The 20,008-nt window shown below is 41.0% G+C and overlaps 1 protein-coding gene across 1 annotated transcript in view; it reads right to left on the bottom strand.

Moving 5' to 3' along the window:
* Positions 1-15,370, bottom strand: part of LOC147636336 (uncharacterized) — a 54,793-nt gene extending 39,423 nt beyond the window's left edge. The window contains exon 1 of the mRNA XM_086801771.1: positions 14,786-15,370. Coding sequence (XP_086657897.1) covers positions 14,786-15,227 — 442 coding nt within the window. The 5' untranslated portion in view covers positions 15,228-15,370. The remainder of the gene's footprint in view (positions 1-14,785) is intronic.
* Between the last annotated feature and the right edge of the window lie 4,638 nt (positions 15,371-20,008).

Here is a 20,008-nt window from a genome sequence, read left to right as displayed (position 1 = left end):
CTTTCAGCGGTTAATGAGTCATGTATTCAAGGAGTACCTTAGGCAATTTCTTGAGATTTTCATGGATGATTTATGTGTTCACTCACAAGAGCATGATGATCATATAGAACACCTGAGACTTGTGTTTCAAAAGTGTCAACTTTATCGTATATGCTTGAATCCTGACAAGTGCAAATTTATGGTAAGACAAGGGAAAATTTTGGGCCATATTGTTTCTCGCAATGGGATTTCAACAGATATGGATAAAATTGATGTCATTGTCTCATTACCTCGGCCTATCAACTCTAAAGGGGTACAAACATTCATGGGACATTGTGGCTATTACCGTAGATTCATCTACATGTATGCTGTCTTAGCCAGACCGTTATATGCTCTTCTTGTAAAGTTTAATTGGACTGATGAGTGTGAGGAATCCTTTGAAAAGTTGAAGCAAGCATTAGTGACTGCACTCATTTTACGGGCACCAGATTGGAACCAAATCTTTCTTGTCCATATTGATGCTTCAAACTTTGCAATTGGATGTATTTTGGCTCAGTCGGGAGAACACAATAAGGATTTCCCAATCTCATATGCTACAGTTGAACAATGCTGAGAAGAATTACACCACAACAGAAAGAGAAGGATTGCCCATGATATATGCAGTGAAAAAGTTTCGCCATTACCTTTTGGCAAACAAATTCATATTTTTTGTGGACCATCAAGCATTGCTATATTTGGTAAATAAGCCTTGTGCAACTGGAAGGATAGTAAGGTGGTTTATCATCCTTCTTGAGTTTGATTTTGAAGTGGTAGTTTGAAAAGGAACAACTCATCTAAGGGCAGATCATTTGTCTCGAATAATCTCTGGCGAAGCTCCTGTGGGTATGGATGATGATATGTTAGATTCAACACTTTTCCTTGTAGAGACAGCTCCTAAATGGTCTGAATCTATTTTAGAAATTTTGACAAGTGGGCAGATACAACTAGCGGGTCCTAATGTGGACCTATGGCGACCATTCACATTAATCTCAGGGAGATTATATCGTCAGGGTAATGATGGAGTGTTGAGGCTTATACCTAACCCCGACCAATATGAGGAGATCTTGGAATGGGCACATGCGGGTATCGATGGAATCCATGCATCAGCTACTACTTGTGTGCGACGTATATCTCAAGATGGGCAATGGTGGCCTACCATGCATGCAGATACTGACACATTTGTTCGTAACTGTGCTTCATGTAAAATTCAGAAGCCAATTCATAATGTCACATTATTCCAAATTTCAACTACACCAAGTTGGAGTAAGTATATTGTGGACTATCTTCAGCATGGTCATTTGGATCAAACAATTCCTAAACATCGAAAGCAGGCTATTAAAATTGAAGCGGCAAACTATATGCTGATAGAGGGCCAACTCTACAAGAGGGGCAAGGATGGTAACTTACGCATGTGTGTATGTGAAGCTGACTATCTGAAAATCTTAACTCATGCACATGCAGGTGTTGGGGGTGGACACTTTTCTGGCAATACCACAGCTAAGTTGATTAGGTGGTCTGGGCTTTGGTGGCCAACCTTACAAATGGATGCCGAAGAATATGTGAAACATTGTGAGGATTGTCAAAGGACCAAACCTCCCATCACAAAGGACAATATGCCATTGCGGCCTATGTTAAGCACACGTGCTTTTGCAAAATGGGGTATTGATTTTGTCGGTCCCATTAAACCTCCAGCTCGTAACACGCATGCAGAATATATTATAGTCGCAACCGACTATTTGACCAAATGGGTTGAGGCAAAGGCAACAGTCAAAAATGATGCCAGAACCACAGCCAAGTTCTTGTATGAGTACGTGTTTACACGCTATGGCTTACCTATTGAGATCGTTAGTGATCAAGGTGTACACTTTGTAAATGAAGTCATAGAATTTTTGCTTCAAGAATTTATGGTAATTCACAAGCATTCTGCACCCTATCATCCCCAGACCAATGGACAAGCCGAGAGTACTAACAAGATTCTCTGCACAGCACTCACAAAGATTGTTGAGGGACATAGAACTGATTGGGAGCAAAAGTTGCACTCAGTTCTCTGGGCATATAGGACAGCCTATAAAACATCTGTGGGCACAACCCCATTTGAACTTGCTTTTGGGCTAGATGCAATTCTTCCCATTGAATTTCTTGTACCTACTCTACGAGTAGCTAAACAATTGGATTGGACTGGTCATGAGCTTTCACAACGCGTTGACGAATTGGAAAAGCTTGATGAGACCCGCTTATTGGCGGTAATGGGGATGTATGCCGAGAAGAGGAGACAAAAGCAATGGTATGATAGAAATGTAACAACTGGCCGATTCAAAAAAGGAGACCTGGTGCTCTTGTACACACTTAAGAAACATAAGAGAAAGCTCAAAAAACGTGGCTTAGGACCGTTTGTGATTAATGAGCTTACCCCAAGTGGTGCAGTGCGTTTAGAGACACTAGAAGGTGAGCAAATGCCTAACTTCATTAATGGAAGTCGTCTCAAGAAATACAATGAACCATTAACTGAAGCCATGCTTCAACAGATGCATGCTACACAAACACGGAAAGAAGCACTTGACCTACTTAAACGTCAGGCTCAAGAGGAGGCTAAAGCTAGAGTTGCAAAAGCCAAGGAGCATCGCAAAGCTTCTATGTTAGCCATACAGTTGGCTACTGATGAGCCATATGTCGATCCATTCAATATTCAAGTGTGCCTTCATCTTCATGAGACTACCTACTTTGTCTCTGCCTTAATTGACTCTGGTGCAGATTATAATGTTCTCTCGTTTGACACCTGGATAGCCTTGGGTCAACCACCACTTGTGCAAATTCCTGTGGACCTACGAAGCTTCTCAGGAGAAGATACCCTATAGAGGGAAAATGTGTCATTATGATGACCATTCAGGATCACCAGATGTCAGTGCCCTTTTATGTGGCATGTAAGTCCAAGGCAATAGTAGAGGTTGTTCTCGGTAGATCGTGGTTAAGTGCTACCAATTGCTCATTAGATTGGAAGAATAGAGAATACAAATTGCAAATTGATTCTGATTGCATCTTGGGATCTGCTACACCACGAGCTTTATCGTGTCAAAGGGGTAATGTTTCTACCTTACCCAACCCACAATCCAAATCTGCTCTTGAAGCTCCAAAACAAATGATGTGGATAATTGATGAGTACTCAAGTGAGGGCCATGGCTGGCATGTTCCAACTACTCTAGTTGCTGCTCAAAGAAGGCCAGGCAAGAAGGAATTATCAATGTGGCTACCCAAAGATGCGTACAAACTTATACCATCTAGTCCAGTTGCTAAGCCTCTTAAGAAGCACATCATTTCCAAGCCTAAACCTCGGATTGTTAATCGATGGGTCCCAAAACATGTTCTTAAAGCACAAGGCTATTATGAGGGTGCAACAGCAATTTGGCTTCCAAAATGCCATGCTTTGGCAGGGGTAACAGAGTGTTTCAGAAAGATTCCAAAAGCCACCCTTGATTTTCCATATCAGTGGGTGCAAAAGAAATCAACACAAACTCTTCAAGAAAGGAAAGGTGGCTGTGATAGCACCTACAAAACTACTTGTGTTGATCTTCCTAAAACATGTATTGAAACACCGGTTGTCCCGATTTCTCCTTGTTACACAATTCAACCATCAACTGGTGTACCTAGGACAAGTCCAAAGGAGTCTTATTTGAGCATAGATTCTAGAACTTCAAAGCCTAAATCCTCTTATCTTGCTCAAATTCCAAGACAATTGCTAAAGTTTCCACCTCTTAAAAAGGATATACCAAAAATTAAAGATAAGGCATTAAAACTACAATTAAAGCTCTTTGGTAAATCAATGTTTGAATAATGTAGTTCCTTATGCCTTTAGAAGATGTGTTCTTTTTGAGATAATCTTGTTTTTGATTGGAATTGTCATGATGGATATGAGTGTTCTAAATTTCATTGTTCTACGTCCAGATAACTCCTGATGGATATTTGGCGAGATACATGTCCACCATGCATTGACCCTGATAGTACTCGACCAGATCATCGCGGGGGTTATAGTGCTCCTCCGTTTCAAACACATTCTAGGTACTTCTATGCTCCCTTAGGTGAAAATTGCTGTGGGCATCACTTTGTCACATTATTCTATCAACAGCATCACCCATTTCCACATTGTCAAGAGTGTGCACGCCTTGTATTAGAAGAAGCTTCACATATTTGTTGGATATGCCGCTCTTACTTTAAACGATATGGCACGGGCTTAATGAAGCAAATTGTGGGAGTTACACCCCAACGCCATAATCTTCTTAATGTGAGAATACCAGAGAGAGGACCAAATCAACGTAGATTACCTGAGGAGGTTCAAGCACAACAATGGAGGGATACAAGCCTAAATGACTTGCAACCACCGATCTTGCAAGCCCTCCTTCCCCAAGCCTCAACATGTCAATATTGGATAAATATGAGTACCTATATTGCGCAGTTTAAAAATCGAAACTATCTGATTAACCTTCCCATAGAACCAATGCCATATTTTAGTGAGGAAGCACTCCTTCCTCTACCACCTTCTCCAGCGGCAGGTTTTTGTGAGGGGTTGTCTCTGCATCCTGAGGAAATTGATACCATCTTTCCAGCAGACGAGGACACGGATCCACCACCAGCGCAAGGGTAAGTTCAACGACTCCACAATAAGATCGACAAGCCAGGGCACTTTTCTCCCACTGGGTTTTTCCCCTCGGCTATATTCGGTGTTTGGCACCAATGGCAAATTTTATTCTTTTCTTTTCTTTTCGTGTTTGTTAATAAAAATTTTGCAGAAATCTCCGTAAAAAACAAGAGCATCAAACACGCCCCAATAGTCCACCTATCGTGCACACAAATTAGGAAGGGGGGAGACATGCTACGCCTACAAAGATCAAGGAGGAGCAATCTGCACAAAATCAGCAATGCATCAATGCAAACGAACAATATCAACAGGGCACTACAACAGGTGTATTCAAATCTTAATCTTTATTTCTTTATGTGCTCTTATCTTTCGAATATATGGTTTGCATGTTCACACAATGTTGGCTGGTTTAAGTTTTTGATTAGTTGTTAAAATATGGTAAGTGAATTCTAGAGTCTTAGAAGACTTAGTAAAAGATATTTCTATCTAAAGACAGTGTAGGATATATACCAATGGAATATGCCAAGTTCTTATGCTTTCAAGGTATATTAGTTATCCCTAGTGGTGGCTACCTCTTAGATATGAGCTAGGTGCTAGGAGTAATAAAAATTTTAAAAAAAAATTATACCCTAAAAAATATATATCCAAAGTGAATTGAGACATGACGTGTCTACAGCCATGAGAAATGCTTGGTAGGACCTGGGGTTGTCTTAGCACCTTGGGGCCGATGCCTTGGTTTCCATGGGGTGAACACTGATGTCGAAAAGCTTCAGAAAAAGACCTTTGAGGAATATATCGCCTTGATGGATGTTGGTAGGACTCTGGGGTACACTATGGGCCCTCGAGACCGATGCCCTCATCTTCATGGGGTACTCCTTGGGTCATAAAAGAAAGAAAAAGGGTCTGTCGCCCTTGAGATACTTAGCGGTCTTTAGATTCTCTTGGCGGAGGTCTCTTGGCCATTGCTTGGGTCTCTTTGGGATAGAACCTTAATCTTTATAACCTTCTACACACACATTTAAAAGAAAAAAAGAGATAGAAAAAAAAAAGAAAAAGAAAAAAAAAAGAGAGAATTCCAATCACCTTTGCTCATATTTAGGAGTAGGTTTGCCACTTAGGAATAACTTACATACTTGTAGGACATTGAGACTGCGGTCATAACCGGCGGTGTACAAAGCACACTTGCCTTTGCATAGCACTATCTACCACTTAAGTCTCACTTTGACTCGTCTTTACTCACCTATTTTAGGACTCATTAAAACTTTAATCAGCCTTGCACTTGTATGCTCACGTGTGAAATTATCATTGCTGGTTTTTTTTTCTCTTTTCTTTTTTTCAATAAAGACTTTACTTGTATCCATTGTTCTTTTTTGTTGCAGCTCTTGCTACTACCGCGCTCGAGGACGTGCGCAAAATAGGAAGGGGGGAGTGTTGCATGACGAATGAAGATCAATACAAGGATGCAACAAAAAAGACACTTAGGGCTCTTGAAAAGAGTTCCAAGTTGTGGATGAGTGTGGGAGTGGGTTTGACAATAATCCCACATGGGAACTTTTGGGAGTTTGAGTTTTTGTATAAAAAGTGGCTCATTTGAGAGCTTATGGACACATTGGGAAAACTCATGTTTGAGCTCTCTTGAGACTAGCTCTCCCTCTTCTTCCATAGAGGTGCAAGCTCTTCTCTCTCCCCATCTACATTGTTATAAGTTCTATTCTTTTGTTAATTCAATGCAATGAGTTGATATTTGTCTCTCTTCTCATGTCAATTCTCTAGTGTGCATGTTTCTTATTGATAACTTCAAGGGTTGTGTGCATGCTAGGGAAATGAGTATTTGAGAATGAAGAATGCTTTGATCTTGTGTAAGCAATAGCTAAGCTTTCTTCTTGTTAGGGAAATGAGTATTTGAGAATGAAGAATGCTTTGATCTTGTGTAAGCAATAGCTAAGCTTTCTTCTTGTTTGGATGTATGGATGAGTGGAATGTGGAGTTGAGTGAGCAATAGCAAGATTGAGCTTGTGTGTGTGTTAAGTCTATGTCAATAGTAGTAGTATTCCTAGCATTCTCTCCATCAAATGGATAAGCTTTTGTGCACCGGTACGGGTTGAATCCCTAGCTCCGAAAGGGATGCAAATCCCATTGGATTGAGCTAAGTGTGGATCATACTACTCTTGCTACAAGTGAGAGAGTTTTTCCGTCTCTCCACTCCTCATCACGGAGACATAACCATTACATTTATTAAAGGGTGTCGCTAAACATTGGAGCATTCATCACTCCCTATATAGTACAATCAAAAAATGATAAATTACTCAACTTAATCCTTTCAACACGTTCTTTTACATATAAATAGCATTTCTCTAGTAAAGAAGTTATCATGGTATGATACGAAGGAGGGGAGAACCATGGTCCAAATTCACCTATTTTTTTCTTTCCAATGAAGAAAATTGCTTCTATTAAAGCTATTTGTGCACTTCAAGCATGGTCCTACGAAAGCTCTCATGCAAGGATGTCTGATGCATATTACCATTTCCATCCCTAGTTTTGCATTTTTACAATGCACTGCCATGCTCCAAATGCACCGATTCTTTGCTACTTCTATGGTTTGGAGTGTTGCTTGATGTTTCAATTTCTCTTGGTATCTAGGTTGTTTGAGTCTGTCCTGCCACTGTATCTTCAACTGAGATCTTCAACCTCTAGTGGCATCCCATGCAATATTTTTGCATCTCTCTTTTGAGATTCTTCTAGTCACTGCTTAGCTACTACATTGGCACTAGGATGTGTACATTTGCGACATGACTTCTTTGCACTACCAAGGAAATGATCCCTGATCTAAGGTGCCCCACTTAATTTAACGATGTGTGCTGCCATTCAATAAATCTCCCACATACATTTTTTATAAATTTCCACACTAGAGCAAACATTTTTTCTTTATTTGGTTTGAAGTTTGTGGTTGCTTGTTAGACCTTGATGCACTAGGTCCAATGTCTGCAACCTCTTGCAATTTAGTTTGATTTCTCATTTCTTAATATCCAGTCGATTCAATAAAAGAAGAATTTCAAAGATAATACATGTAACTCAAAGAGAAGATATGCAAACAATATTAACATTTTTTAAGGAAAATGTATCACAATAATAAATAGTTTTAAAATTCAACCTTCCTAATACATCAAATCCTATACACATACAAAGCAATTAGTTATTCAAAAAAATTTATAGGTGGGTCTCCTTAGTTCCCACGCTCAATAGTACTAAAGCCATTGGCACCCTCTTTGCTCAAGTACTAGAGTCAAGGCCTAATCACATGCATAGACTGGGGTACTATTAATGTATAACATGAACAACCCAAGTACTATGCCATATGAGATCTCCCCAATTCTCATGCTCAATAGTACTAAAGCCATTGGCACCCTCTTTGCTCCAGTACTAAAGAAAAAGCAAAAGTGCATACCTAGGGGCATACTATTAACATTCTCGGGGAGTCGCTCATAAATATGTAAGTGTAGCACATGGGTTCAACAGAAGGGGTTTTTTAAAATCTCTTTTTGACGTATTTTTTACATACATAAGGGTACCATTTAAAGGAGATATTTACCAATTGAATAGAAAAAGGGTGTGTTTTATTCATGAAAAATTTAACAAGAGTTATTAACGTGTTATCGTTTATGTTATTACATTAGTGAAATCCTTGGTTTGGACGAAGAACATGTAGATCCAAACAAGAAAGAGGCCATGCACATTGAGTATTGTTGACATATATATATAGGCAGTGATGCGTGTGAACACACTTAGGACCACCGGGGCACTTTTTCCCTCTTTAGAAGGTTTTTTCCCCCGGCTTGTATATACGCCCATCCTTCTAGGACTAACTTATCTTTTGTACATTGACACAATCTAATACACTTTGTGTTGTGTGCATTCTTGCTCCTTCTTCTCCAAGCTTTGTGTGCTTTCCTGCAACCCTAATTCCAACAATTGGTATCAGAGCAGGCATCGGCTCCCAGGGCTACGCCGCCAGCACCCTCCGACTCACGTTCTCCGATTGAGGTGAGCTTTCACGAGAGCTTCCAGGTCCCTGTACTCTACAAATTAGCCCTTAGGGTTTTGCGTTCTCAGAAATCGCATCTGAGGTCGTTTCGGGCCCCGTTTTTGCATTTCAAGTTCTGCACAGGTGTTTTCGTCATTTTCTGCAGAAATTTTGACAGTGCAATTTTATGCAAAACAGGCATACGTACTCTATTGTGGACCGTGCTACATAGCACGAGTTGTTTTCTGTTCAGTCTTTGCTTCATTACAGGTAGCTTTTGCATCAGTTTCAGTCAGTGGCCATGGTTGATAACAGTAATGATGTATTTCGCATGTTATCTGCTGATGTGACAAATTGGATGGAGACAGCAACTACCCACTTTGGGCATACATGATGCAGCATGTTTTGGTTGCAAAAGGAGTGTGGAACATTGTGCAGGGTATGGATGTACGTCCAGGTTCTGTGGATGTAGGATCTGTTGAGGATGTTGCAGGTTCTAGCAGCTCTACTGTTACTGCTGTTTTACCCACTGCTGAACAAGCTCGTTGGGATGGTAAAGATGTGCAGGCTCATGCCTTGATTGCACTTTCTGTCAAACGTAACATCACCCCACATATTCGTTCAGCTAAAACAGCAAAACAGGCTTGGGATATTCTAGCTGGATTGTATGCAGGTCGTAACGAGGCAAAAATCGCTTACCTGTGTAAAGAGCTAGAATTGAAGATTATGTAAGAAGATGATGACATGAATGTTTTTCTTGCTGAGATTAAAGATCTCAAAGAACAGTTGATTTCTCAGGTGAGATTATTCCTGATCATTCTCTTGTGCAGACTGTTCTTGATGCTTTACCTGAGACATATCAGACTTTTGCTTCCACGTGGAGACTTCTTAATGAGGACAGAACTGATGCTATCAAGTATGATACTTTAGTCAACAAGCTCTTGCAAGAAGCGCAGTCCAGGAAAAACAGGGCCAGGCAAGCGTGCAGTTGATTAAGCATTTATTGCTGCCCAACAGTAGAGAAGAAGTGGTAAGGCAGCCCCTTCCACTGTTTCTTCTTCTATTAGTAGGTCTGCAACTTCTTCTCCTTCCACAGGTAGCAGCAATAAGTCTGAGAAGGCTCTTGATAAAGGCAAGAAAAAGACCAGGTGCAACTATTGTACGGCAAATGATCATGTCATTAAAAATTACCCTAAGCTAAAGGCTAAAGAGGCAAAGAAGAAAGAGTCAAATGCAGCCACAATAGCGGATGCTTCTACAAATGCAGATTCTGCAAATATTGTGCAAGATACAGAATGGGTGTTTAGCGTGTATTGCCAGTATGACCCATCTGTACATGATGCATGTTTGGCAATTTTTGTTGACTCTCATGTTTGGTATTTTGACAGTGGTGCTACAAAGCACATTACCTCGCATCATGATATGTTCACTTCTCTTGAGGCTGTCCCTAATGGGAATAATGTCACATGTGTGCCAACAATGCTTCTTACCCAGTGAAGGGCATTGGTAAAATTATGCTTACTGCTGCAAATGGCAGCGCTTTCACACTTTCAGATGCTTTGTATGTGCCAGGGATAAAGAAGAATCTATTGTCTGTCTCTGCGCTTGCTAGACTTGGACTTGTAGTCAAATTTTTGGATGACAGATGTACTGTTCATGATTTGACTTCTGGTGATACGATTATTGTATCTGGCACCTTGTTTCATGGGCTGTATAGGCTCAATTCTTATGACAAGTGTATGGAAGATTCAGCAAATGCAGTTTCTGATGAAAAGGCAGTTTCAGATGCAAAACTATGGCATGCTCGTTTTGGTCATCTGAACTTTGCTAGTTTGCTGCGTTTGCAGAAATTTGATATGGTTGCTTCATTGCCCCCTCTTGAGGCACCATTGAAACATGTTTGTGAAGGCTGTATTTTGGGCAAAATGCAGCGTTCTACGTTTCCAAAGGATGGTTCTGTGCGGGCCACTCGCAAATTGCAGCTTGTACATAGTGATGTATGTGGGCCTATGCAAACTCCGTCATTTGGTAAACACTTGTACTTCGTGACTTTCATTGATGATTACTCAAAGCATGCATGGGTATATCCACTGAAGGCAAAGTCCGAAGTGTTTTTGTGCTTCAAATAGTTTTTTCTTATGGTTGAAAATGTATCCAATTGTACTATGGGCACCCTTCGTTCTGATCGAGGGGGGGAGTACTTGTCTAAAGAGTTTGATGCATTTCTGGCTAGTCGTGGGATAAAACACCAATGTACAGTGCCGTATACCCCTCAACAAAATGGTGTTGCTGAGAGGAAGAACAGGTCACTTATGGAGATGGCACGATGTATGGTCAAGAGCCAAGCTTTGCCACATGCGTTTTGGCTTGAGGCTGTCATGTGTGCTGCATATGTACTCAACAGGTATCCCACTAAGGCCTTGCAGTCTATTACTCCATACGAAGCTTGGCATGGTAGAAAGCCTTCTATTGGTCACTTGCGTGTCTTTGGTTGCTTGGCCTATGCTTTAGTGCCTGTGCAACAACGCAGAAAATTGGATGATAAGGCTGTCAAATGCATTTTTGTTGGTTACAGTGCTGAAAGCAAGGGTTACAGATTGTATCATCCGCAGTCAAAGCGTATCTTGATTAGTCGAGATGTTGTTTTTGTGAAAGATGCTGTGCAGCCCTTGTTATCATGTACCAAAGAGACAGGTGTGAGCTCACGGGATGTATTTGATACGTTGTTGCCTCTCTTTACAGGTGGGAATTCAAATGTAAGTCCTAATGAGGTAAATATTCAGCCTATGCAGATTTCAAACGACATCATAGATCAGCCTATTTCTGATGCAGATTTACAGGATGTAATTCATGAGGATAGGGCTGAAAATGAGCAGGCTAGAGGTATGCCTAAATGGCTAAATGAGCAGGCTAGAGGTATGCCTAAATGGCTGGTGCAAACCTTGTGTGATAGTAAGATTGATGCACCTATGACTAGTCGTACTCGTTCAGGTTTTCAGCATGCCTCTTATGCATCAGATTGTTATGCTTTGGCTGTGTCTAGTATGTGTGAAGAGGAAGAACCTCTTTCATTTGATGAGGCACAAAATTCAGAAAATTGGTTGGCTGCAATGCAAAGTGAATATGATGCAATAATGAAGAATGGTACATGGTCTTTGTGTGATTTGCCTATTGGTAAAAAGGCCATTGGATGTAAGTGGGTTTTTAAATTGAAACGAAAGCCAGATGGTAGTGTTGATCGCTATAAGGCTAGACTTGTTGCAAAGGGTTATGCTCAAGAAAAGGGCATTGATTTTGATGAGACCTTTACTCCCACTTGTCGTATGACTACCATTTATAGCATTTGTGCATTGGTAGCTCATAATGGTTGGAATGTACATCAGTTGGACATAAAGACTGCGTTCTTGAATGGAGATTTGCATGAGGAGGTGTATGTATCGCAGCCTCGTGGTTTTGTTCAAAGAGGGCAGGAAAACAAAGTGTGCAGGTTAAAAAAGGCTTTATATGGTTTAAAGCAAGCTCCACGAGCTTGGTATGAAAAGATACATGCATATTTGACTGCACATGGTTTTCAGAATAGTCCAATAGAAAGCACTTTGTATGTTAAACGTGTGGATGATGTACATCTAGTCATTGCTCTCTATGTCGATGACATGCTGCTCATAGGACCAAATGAGAGTCATATTGCTGATTTTAAGGCTGATCTGAATGCCTCTTTTGAGATGTCAGATTTGGGGCATTTGCATCATTATTTGGGGATACAATTTAAGCAATGTGATAGAGGTATTGCTTTGTGTCAGACAAAGTATATTGAGACATTGTTGCGGAGATTTGGCCTTGAAGACTGCAAGCCTATTGCTACTCCAATGGAGACAGGTTTGAAGTTGAGTCTTCATGATGCTGGAGATCACTTTGATGTCACACTCTATCAGACAGTTGTTGGTTGCCTCATTTATGTATGCATTACGAGGCTGGACATTCAGTTTGCAGTCTCACAGGTGAGCAGGTTTATGCATAGCCCAGGGTCTCAGCATTGGAAGGCAGTTAAACGCATCTTTCGCTACTTGAGTGGCACCATATATCTTGGGTTGTTTTATCCCAAGGGGGGATCGTTGCCGTCAGATTTACATGCTTTTTCGGACTCAGATTGGGCTGGTTGCTATGACACAAGAGTGTCCACAAGTGGTTTTTGTTTCATGCTCGGTAGCTCATGCATATCTTGGTTGAGCAAGAAGCAACCTACTGTGGCCACTTCTAGTTGTGAAGCTGAGTACAGGGCAGCTTTCACAGCTACGGTTGAGTGTGTGTGGCTCAGACGGCTTATGGCTGACTTGGGTGTTGGACAGGAGTCTACCACTTCTATCTTCACTGACAATCAGAGTGCATTGGCAGTTGCGAGAAACCCAGTTTTTCATGCTCGCACAAAGCACATTGAGGTGCATTATCACTATGTCAGGGAGAGACTCTCAGAGCAGGAGAGATGAGCTTGGCCTATGTGCCAACACAGGACAACCTCGCCGATCTTTTCACAAAGGCGCTTCCTCGTGAGAAGTTCGAAGCTTTCCGCAAAGCTTTGGGCTTGCTCCCCTTTGTGGACTGATCTACTTCGGGCATGGCACTCCCCTATATATGAGTGCCAGCTCTCGTTCACACCATCACTCCCAGGGGGGATTTGTTGACATATATATATAGGCAGTGATGTGTGTGAACACACTTAGGACCGTCGGGGCACTTTTTTCCTCTTTAGGAGGTTTTTTTCCCCGGCTTGTATATACGCCCATCCTTATAGGGCTAACTTATCTTTTGTACATTGACACAATCTAATACACTTTGTGTTGTGTGCATTCTTGCTCCTTCTTCTCCAAGCTTTGTGTGCTTTCCTGCAACCCTAATTCCAACAAGTATGACTCCCTTATTATGAGAAACCACACTTGGGATCTTGTGGATTGTCTAGAGGAACACAAGGTCATCAACACTACGGGATTTTGGAAGGCCGAGTAAAGAAGTATAAGGCACGACTCATGGAAAAAAGTTTTGCATAGGTTGAGGGAATTAACAAGAGACATTTACTCCCATAGACAGATTGACCACCATTTGTATGCCATTTGATACTAGTTATAGCTGCTCATAGGAAGTGGAAAGTGATGTAGATGGACGTGACGTTAGCCTTTCGGAATGGACACCTCAAGGAGGAGGTGTATAGCCACTAGTTTGTGTGATCCTCAGTTTGGGAGGCAAGGTATGCAGACTTTAAAAGGCATTGTAAAGGTTGAAATAGGCCCCTCAATCTCGGTAAGAGTGGATTGGCACATATTTTGTGAGTATTGGTCTTTCTAAAAGCCCTTCATACAAATTTAAATAATTTATTTGAGGAGGAGGGCAAGTACATGATTATAGTCCTTTATGTAGATGATGTCATTTGATGGGGAACTATGAGGAGAAGATCCAATAGATGACGGAGATGTTGAGTTCAGAGTTTGAAATAATAGACACTGGGCTTATGCATTTTTATTTGAGAATAGGGGTTTGAGAGGAGCAAAATTTCATCTTCATTTCTTAGTTTATGTATACATCTAATGTAACTATCTCGATGAAGATAGTTGACATAGAAAATGTCGACCTTGCAAACCTTGGAACGATGTGACTTACACTAGGCTTGGAGGTTGGCATCTCAACAGCTAAGGTAATAATATAAATCAGATTAAATTACTGGATTTAATCTTTTGCTAGGTGCAAAGCCCATGCATTCTTAGTTGGTTGTGAACGTGGTTAATGATCGATTTTGGGCCCTTCTAATTTCAGCTTCTTGTTGTACCGATTCTATATTGATGCCAATCCATCATCGTTTGATTATACCTTCATAATTACCACGGTAACCCTTATTTTGCCCTTCGCCATCTGCCCCTTCTTCACACAAATTTCTGCCTGTTAGTTGTGGTTCGGGCTTGGACCTGACGGTGCCACAGGAGTCCTTGGCAACATGCTAAATATGCTGTCTTTTGCAGCCAAGCTGTTTAATTCCAATGATCCACCCACTAATTGGGCAGAATTTAGAGAGATTTGTGCCGATTTTGCATCGATTAGTGAGCGTTTTACCGGAATTTGTTGAGAACTGCCTGCTGCAATAGGGGCTGATGGAGCTGAAAACACTTGATTTATATTGCCCTCTGGATTATAAGGCCCTGACACCGGTTTGTGCAGCAACAGATCACCAAGATTATGGGATTTCCCTTCGGTGAGGCTAGCCGAGTTCCCACCAGGATGAGGTCCGGACACAGGAGTGTCCAGGATGTTGGCTAGGCCGTCTATGGATTCATAGTGTGTACCTGCTGCAGCTTCTTCGTTCATGGTTATCATTTGGATGTGGGGATCTGCTTTGTGATGGTACTCGAAGGGGAGTTGATTGATAGCTGGGGATGATGGTCTGTAATGGTAGCCGCGACGCCAGCGATGTCGGTGATGGTGTTGGAAGGGCCGAACTCTTGCTGCTTGGGCTACAGGGAAAAGCAAAAGCAGCAAGAGGAGGAGGGTGGGCAGACCAAACTGCTTACGCAACATAGCCAGGTCTAAAAGCTTGAGAGAGAGAGAGAGAGAGAGAGAGATGGGGTACCTAGAAAATGAAGGGAATGAGATGGAATGGCAAAGTTGAGATGTCCTGGCAAAAAGCTGTGTGGGACGGTGAGCGAGAGAGGGAGATGAAATAGGCAGCGAGGGGAGGGTTTAACGAGCGTGTAGGTGACACGACTTCTTGAAGAAAGTTAATACAATAAATGTTAGTACTGCGCGTGAGGAGCGAGAGCTTCAAACTCTACACACACACACACACAGCTGACAGGACAGGTCACAGGACTTTTTTCCTTTTCTAAGCGCAATTATATTATTGATTTTATCTGCAAAACTTTTCGACACACAGCCAGGAAGAAAACGTTGACTTGTCAAACAGGCCTGCCGCCTGCTCTACGGCGTCGAACTTTTCATTTGAAAATCGGGGCCGAGCGCTGACTTTTTATCCCGCCTGCGGCTCCTTGTGTCCCTCTCTAGCCCACAATTACACCCACCTATGAACCTTGAGTAACCTACAAGGCATTGTTTCCAATTCAATAAAAGAGACATCTCTTGGGAGTGTTCACGCCCAGCAGGCTCACTACCGACATCTCTTGGGAGTGTTCACGCCCAGCAGGCTCACTACCCTCCATTCCGTTCACACTACCAAAAGTGGTTGCCTTCCAATGGCATATGTGAGACCCCCACAAAAATCGGCTGGTCAGATCTACCACCATCCCAACGTTCCATTTACATTTTCATTTTTATAAGTTTTTAACAGCTTTTAAAGGTCCCACACCCAATGGCTACTTGATAATTTAAAATAAAGTGTATTTTTCTTATATTAAATACAGTCCAACCACTCCTCATGTGAACCCAAACCCCACTCTGGTGGCAGTGTGGCAGCAAGTTCACTGGTGGGCGACTGTGTGGGTGGCGTGAACAGGCCCTTGCTAGGTTCTCCCTTCAAAATTATCACTCTTCAACCACTTTTATGACTCACATTCCCAAAATTTTCACTGTTGATTTCAAGGGCTCTAAGCCCCCTTTCCATTCAACAACAGTCATCAAGAGAACCATTTTGAAAAGGGGGCAATGAGTGGCCATTCCCAACCACCATGGAGACTAGAGGGGACACCACGTAAGCGCTCAAAAACTATGCATTTTTGGTATGTACACTAGTTCTTCCACATCAACCCTTGGTAAGTAGGGTTTTTTTTTGGTACACATGTTAGTTTTGACATCCCAATAAGAGGGTGCAAAAAAAAAAGAAAAAAAAAAGAGATTGCCTTGTCAAACTTTTACTTACACAACACATCGACATCCATGACACAACAACGTAGAATTTCAAATGGTTTGTTTGATTCTCAACCTTGGAATTACACTAAAGCACCTTTCTAATAGCACTGATTTACTTTCTAATAGCACTGATTTACTTGCTTGTAAATCAATTCATTGTTCAATTCAATGCTAAGGAAAAAAATGTCTCTAAAGACAACTCAAATTGAAAAAAAGACAACTCAAATTGAAAAAAATGTCTCTAAAGACAACTCAATTCAATGCTAAGGAAAAAAAAATGTCTCTAAAGACAACTCAATTCAATGCTAAGGAAAAAAAATGTCTCTAAAGACAACTCAAATTGAAAAAAAGGGCTTGTGTTGAAACCAAGAGCTACGATTTGGGAATTTCAATTATAAAACATATTGAACTAAAAACAAGCCAAGATAAGGACACCATCTCCACATTTGGCCCCACTGTAATTGTTGGAAATCTGGGGCCACTTCTCGGTCATCCATCCCAATAGTGTTCACGCCACTCGCGCTTAACCTCCACCACTCTACTTTCTTCCAAGCCACAAAAATTGGAGGAGGAGGGATAATAATGACCCTAGTCTTCTATTATTTATGTATGATCTCATTATCCTTGGCACTATGCATGTGGTATGTAGACGGCCAAGCTATGACCTTCCAACACCCTCCCTCAATGGCCAGGATGTAGGCTTTGATGACACCTAGCTCACAGGTCTGCCTGCTCTCATAGAGATGTCACCCGGCTATTCCGGCATATGCCTGCTTGCTAATGATTACTCTGGACATACCAACATGACGTAGCTTAGTTGTACACGCATTCAGCCTTCGTTTAACTCCACCAAGAGGAATTAACAAGTTGACCCAGCTTTGCTAACAACATCCCAACATGCCTTCCTTGACTCCGATACCATGTTAGAATTTAGGGCGGATCGTAGATTAGGATCAGCATAGTGGATTAACATTGAATGACTAAGAGCAAGTAAAGTAATCAACAGAAGACTAGCATAATGATATAAAATGCAAGCTTATTCTTCCATTAGATGTTGCCTCTTAAATAGGTGCAGATACACAATTTGATTACATTAGTGGGGATGAGGTTGGGAATCCACCTCTTTACAATTCTCTCCTTGATTCTTGCTTGTCAACCAACTGTGTTTACTTGCCCATGATTTCTTCACCTACCAAATTCTCCATGAATGGCTTCTACATACTTGGATGAATTCTTTTCACTACAACAAAAGAGGGGTTAGCGACGGTTACATCAACCAGTTGTATTTACCTACCCATGATTTCTTCATCTACCAAATTCTCCATGAATGGCTTCTATATACTTGGATGAATTCTTTTCACTACAACAAAAATGGGGGTTAGCGTGGTTATAGCATAGCTTTTATAAAAGGATCTGGAAAAGTGTCAGGGCATAAGCGTCGTTTGATAATAAACAATAGCATAGCTATTTCCGTCTCACCGCTCAGTGGCACTGAGCAATCTGCCCCAAAAAAAATTTAATTCAGTATATTGAAGATAGTTCTAATTTGTACAAATAGACATATCAACATATGAAAATATATTTAAAGCATAGTAACTCTCAAAAATCTTATTTAAAGCATAGTAACTCTCGAAAATATATTTAAAGCATAGTAACTCTCGAAATCTTATTTGTATATTAAATCCAAAATGCCATAAAAGGCAAGTTACATCCAAAATGCCATAACAGGCAAGCTACATCAAGTATGGAGTTACACAACATAAAACACAAGAGGAGGGTCTCCACTCCTCCTCCCCCTCCTCCTCCTCCTCATCATCATCCTCCTTGTCCTCCTTGCTTATTGCTTCTTCGTCATCTTTCTGTATCACACAAGATTAAGTAATGTTAAAACACAAACTAGATAAATTTCTAAACGCTTATAAAACCAAAATAATATGAACTTACAAGCGAGCATAGCTTTATAGTTAAAAGTGACACCATGTTGTCGCAACCATTCAAGTGTGGCCGAGATCCCATTGCAATAAGCAAAGTTGTACTCCCACGAGAAGGAGAACGGCCCACCACATTTTCTTATGTTAAACACACATTAAAAAAGAACAATTTATATAAGATTTAATTCTTTGGAGACTGAAATCTTGAATACAAAATGTTAAGAGTTCAAATACTTACAAACTGAGCGAGGAAAGATGGCCTTCCACCCGATCCAAGATGAGAAGCCCCTCTTTTATGCATGCGTACTCGGGCTGCTTCTAGGTACATCTTTTTGGCCTTCTTCCAATCCTTTTCTGATTCTCATGGCGGCTTGATGCCACCACACTTGATGGCCTTGGCAATCAATGATTTCCTCGGGCAAAGGGGGGGTTCACCTCTAAGAAATTTTATGTATCATGTGCGTTCAAGGGGTATTTAAAAAACCCCTTACACTTACATACTTTTATGAATAAAATGACTCACATTTTTTTTTCAAAATTGGTTTAAAAAATCCCTCCTGTAAATGTAATTCTGTAACTTTTTTGAATTAATATACCCCTCCCGATGAAATCACATGCTACACTTACATATTTTTAGGTGAACCCCCTGAGATGATTTCTTGTGACTTACATGACCCCGCATACGATCTAGCATCTTAAGGTTATTAAATTGTAGGTTGGGGTGGGGTAATAGTGTGAATAGCCTACTCCAGTTATTAAAGAAGATGCTCCCAACTAACAATTTGATGTCCACAAGAAGAAGTGATGCTCGAAAAATAATTTTTAAGCTTGGTATCGATTACACTCAAATTCATGCATGTCGTAATGATTATGTACTATTTAGGGGCGTCTTTGCCAATGTCATGCAATGTCCAATTTGTGGAGAGGATCATTACAGGAAGGATTTATAGGGTGCAAAAATTCCACAAAAGGTATTGAGGAACTTTCCTATTATATCTCACATTCAACATATATTTCGGGTGTCAATCCATTGCTAAGTTAATGACATGGCATGTGAACTATCGTTCAACCAATGGTATGATGAGGATTCCCACCACTGCTGACTCACCGGCTTGGGCTCACATTGAGGATGGATGGCCATAGTTCAAAGATGAGTCCCGTAACTTATGGCTTGAATGGGTATGGATGGGGTGAATCCATTTGGATTGAGGTCTACATCATGGTCCACATGGCACGTTGTTGTTGTGAATTGCAATATTCCTCCATGGATGTCCATGAAGAAGAAGGGTGATGTGATGCTTGCATTTCTTGTGCCTGGGAAGAACAAGATAAAGAATATGGATGTATATCTTGAGCCCTTTATTGATGAGCTCGAGCAATTATGGAGAGGAATAAGGGTGCATGATGTTTGTCATGCATCCAATTTCATGCCGCAATGCAATGGTCAAGGGTATCTTGATGTGGACTATGCATGATTTTTTGAGCTATACGGAGTGCTCAGGTACATTGTACTCATAAATTGATTCTTATCTAAGCATGCACAAATGATTCATTTATAACTCTAAT

This window comes from Cibotium barometz, chromosome 8 (genome assembly GCF_041138505.1).
Source record: "Cibotium barometz isolate CiBa-2024 chromosome 8, ASM4113850v1, whole genome shotgun sequence".
Lineage (NCBI taxonomy): Eukaryota > Viridiplantae > Streptophyta > Polypodiopsida > Cyatheales > Cibotiaceae > Cibotium > Cibotium barometz.
The sequence above is the reverse complement of the archived record's forward strand: the minus strand, read 5'-3'. Positions and strand labels throughout refer to the sequence as shown.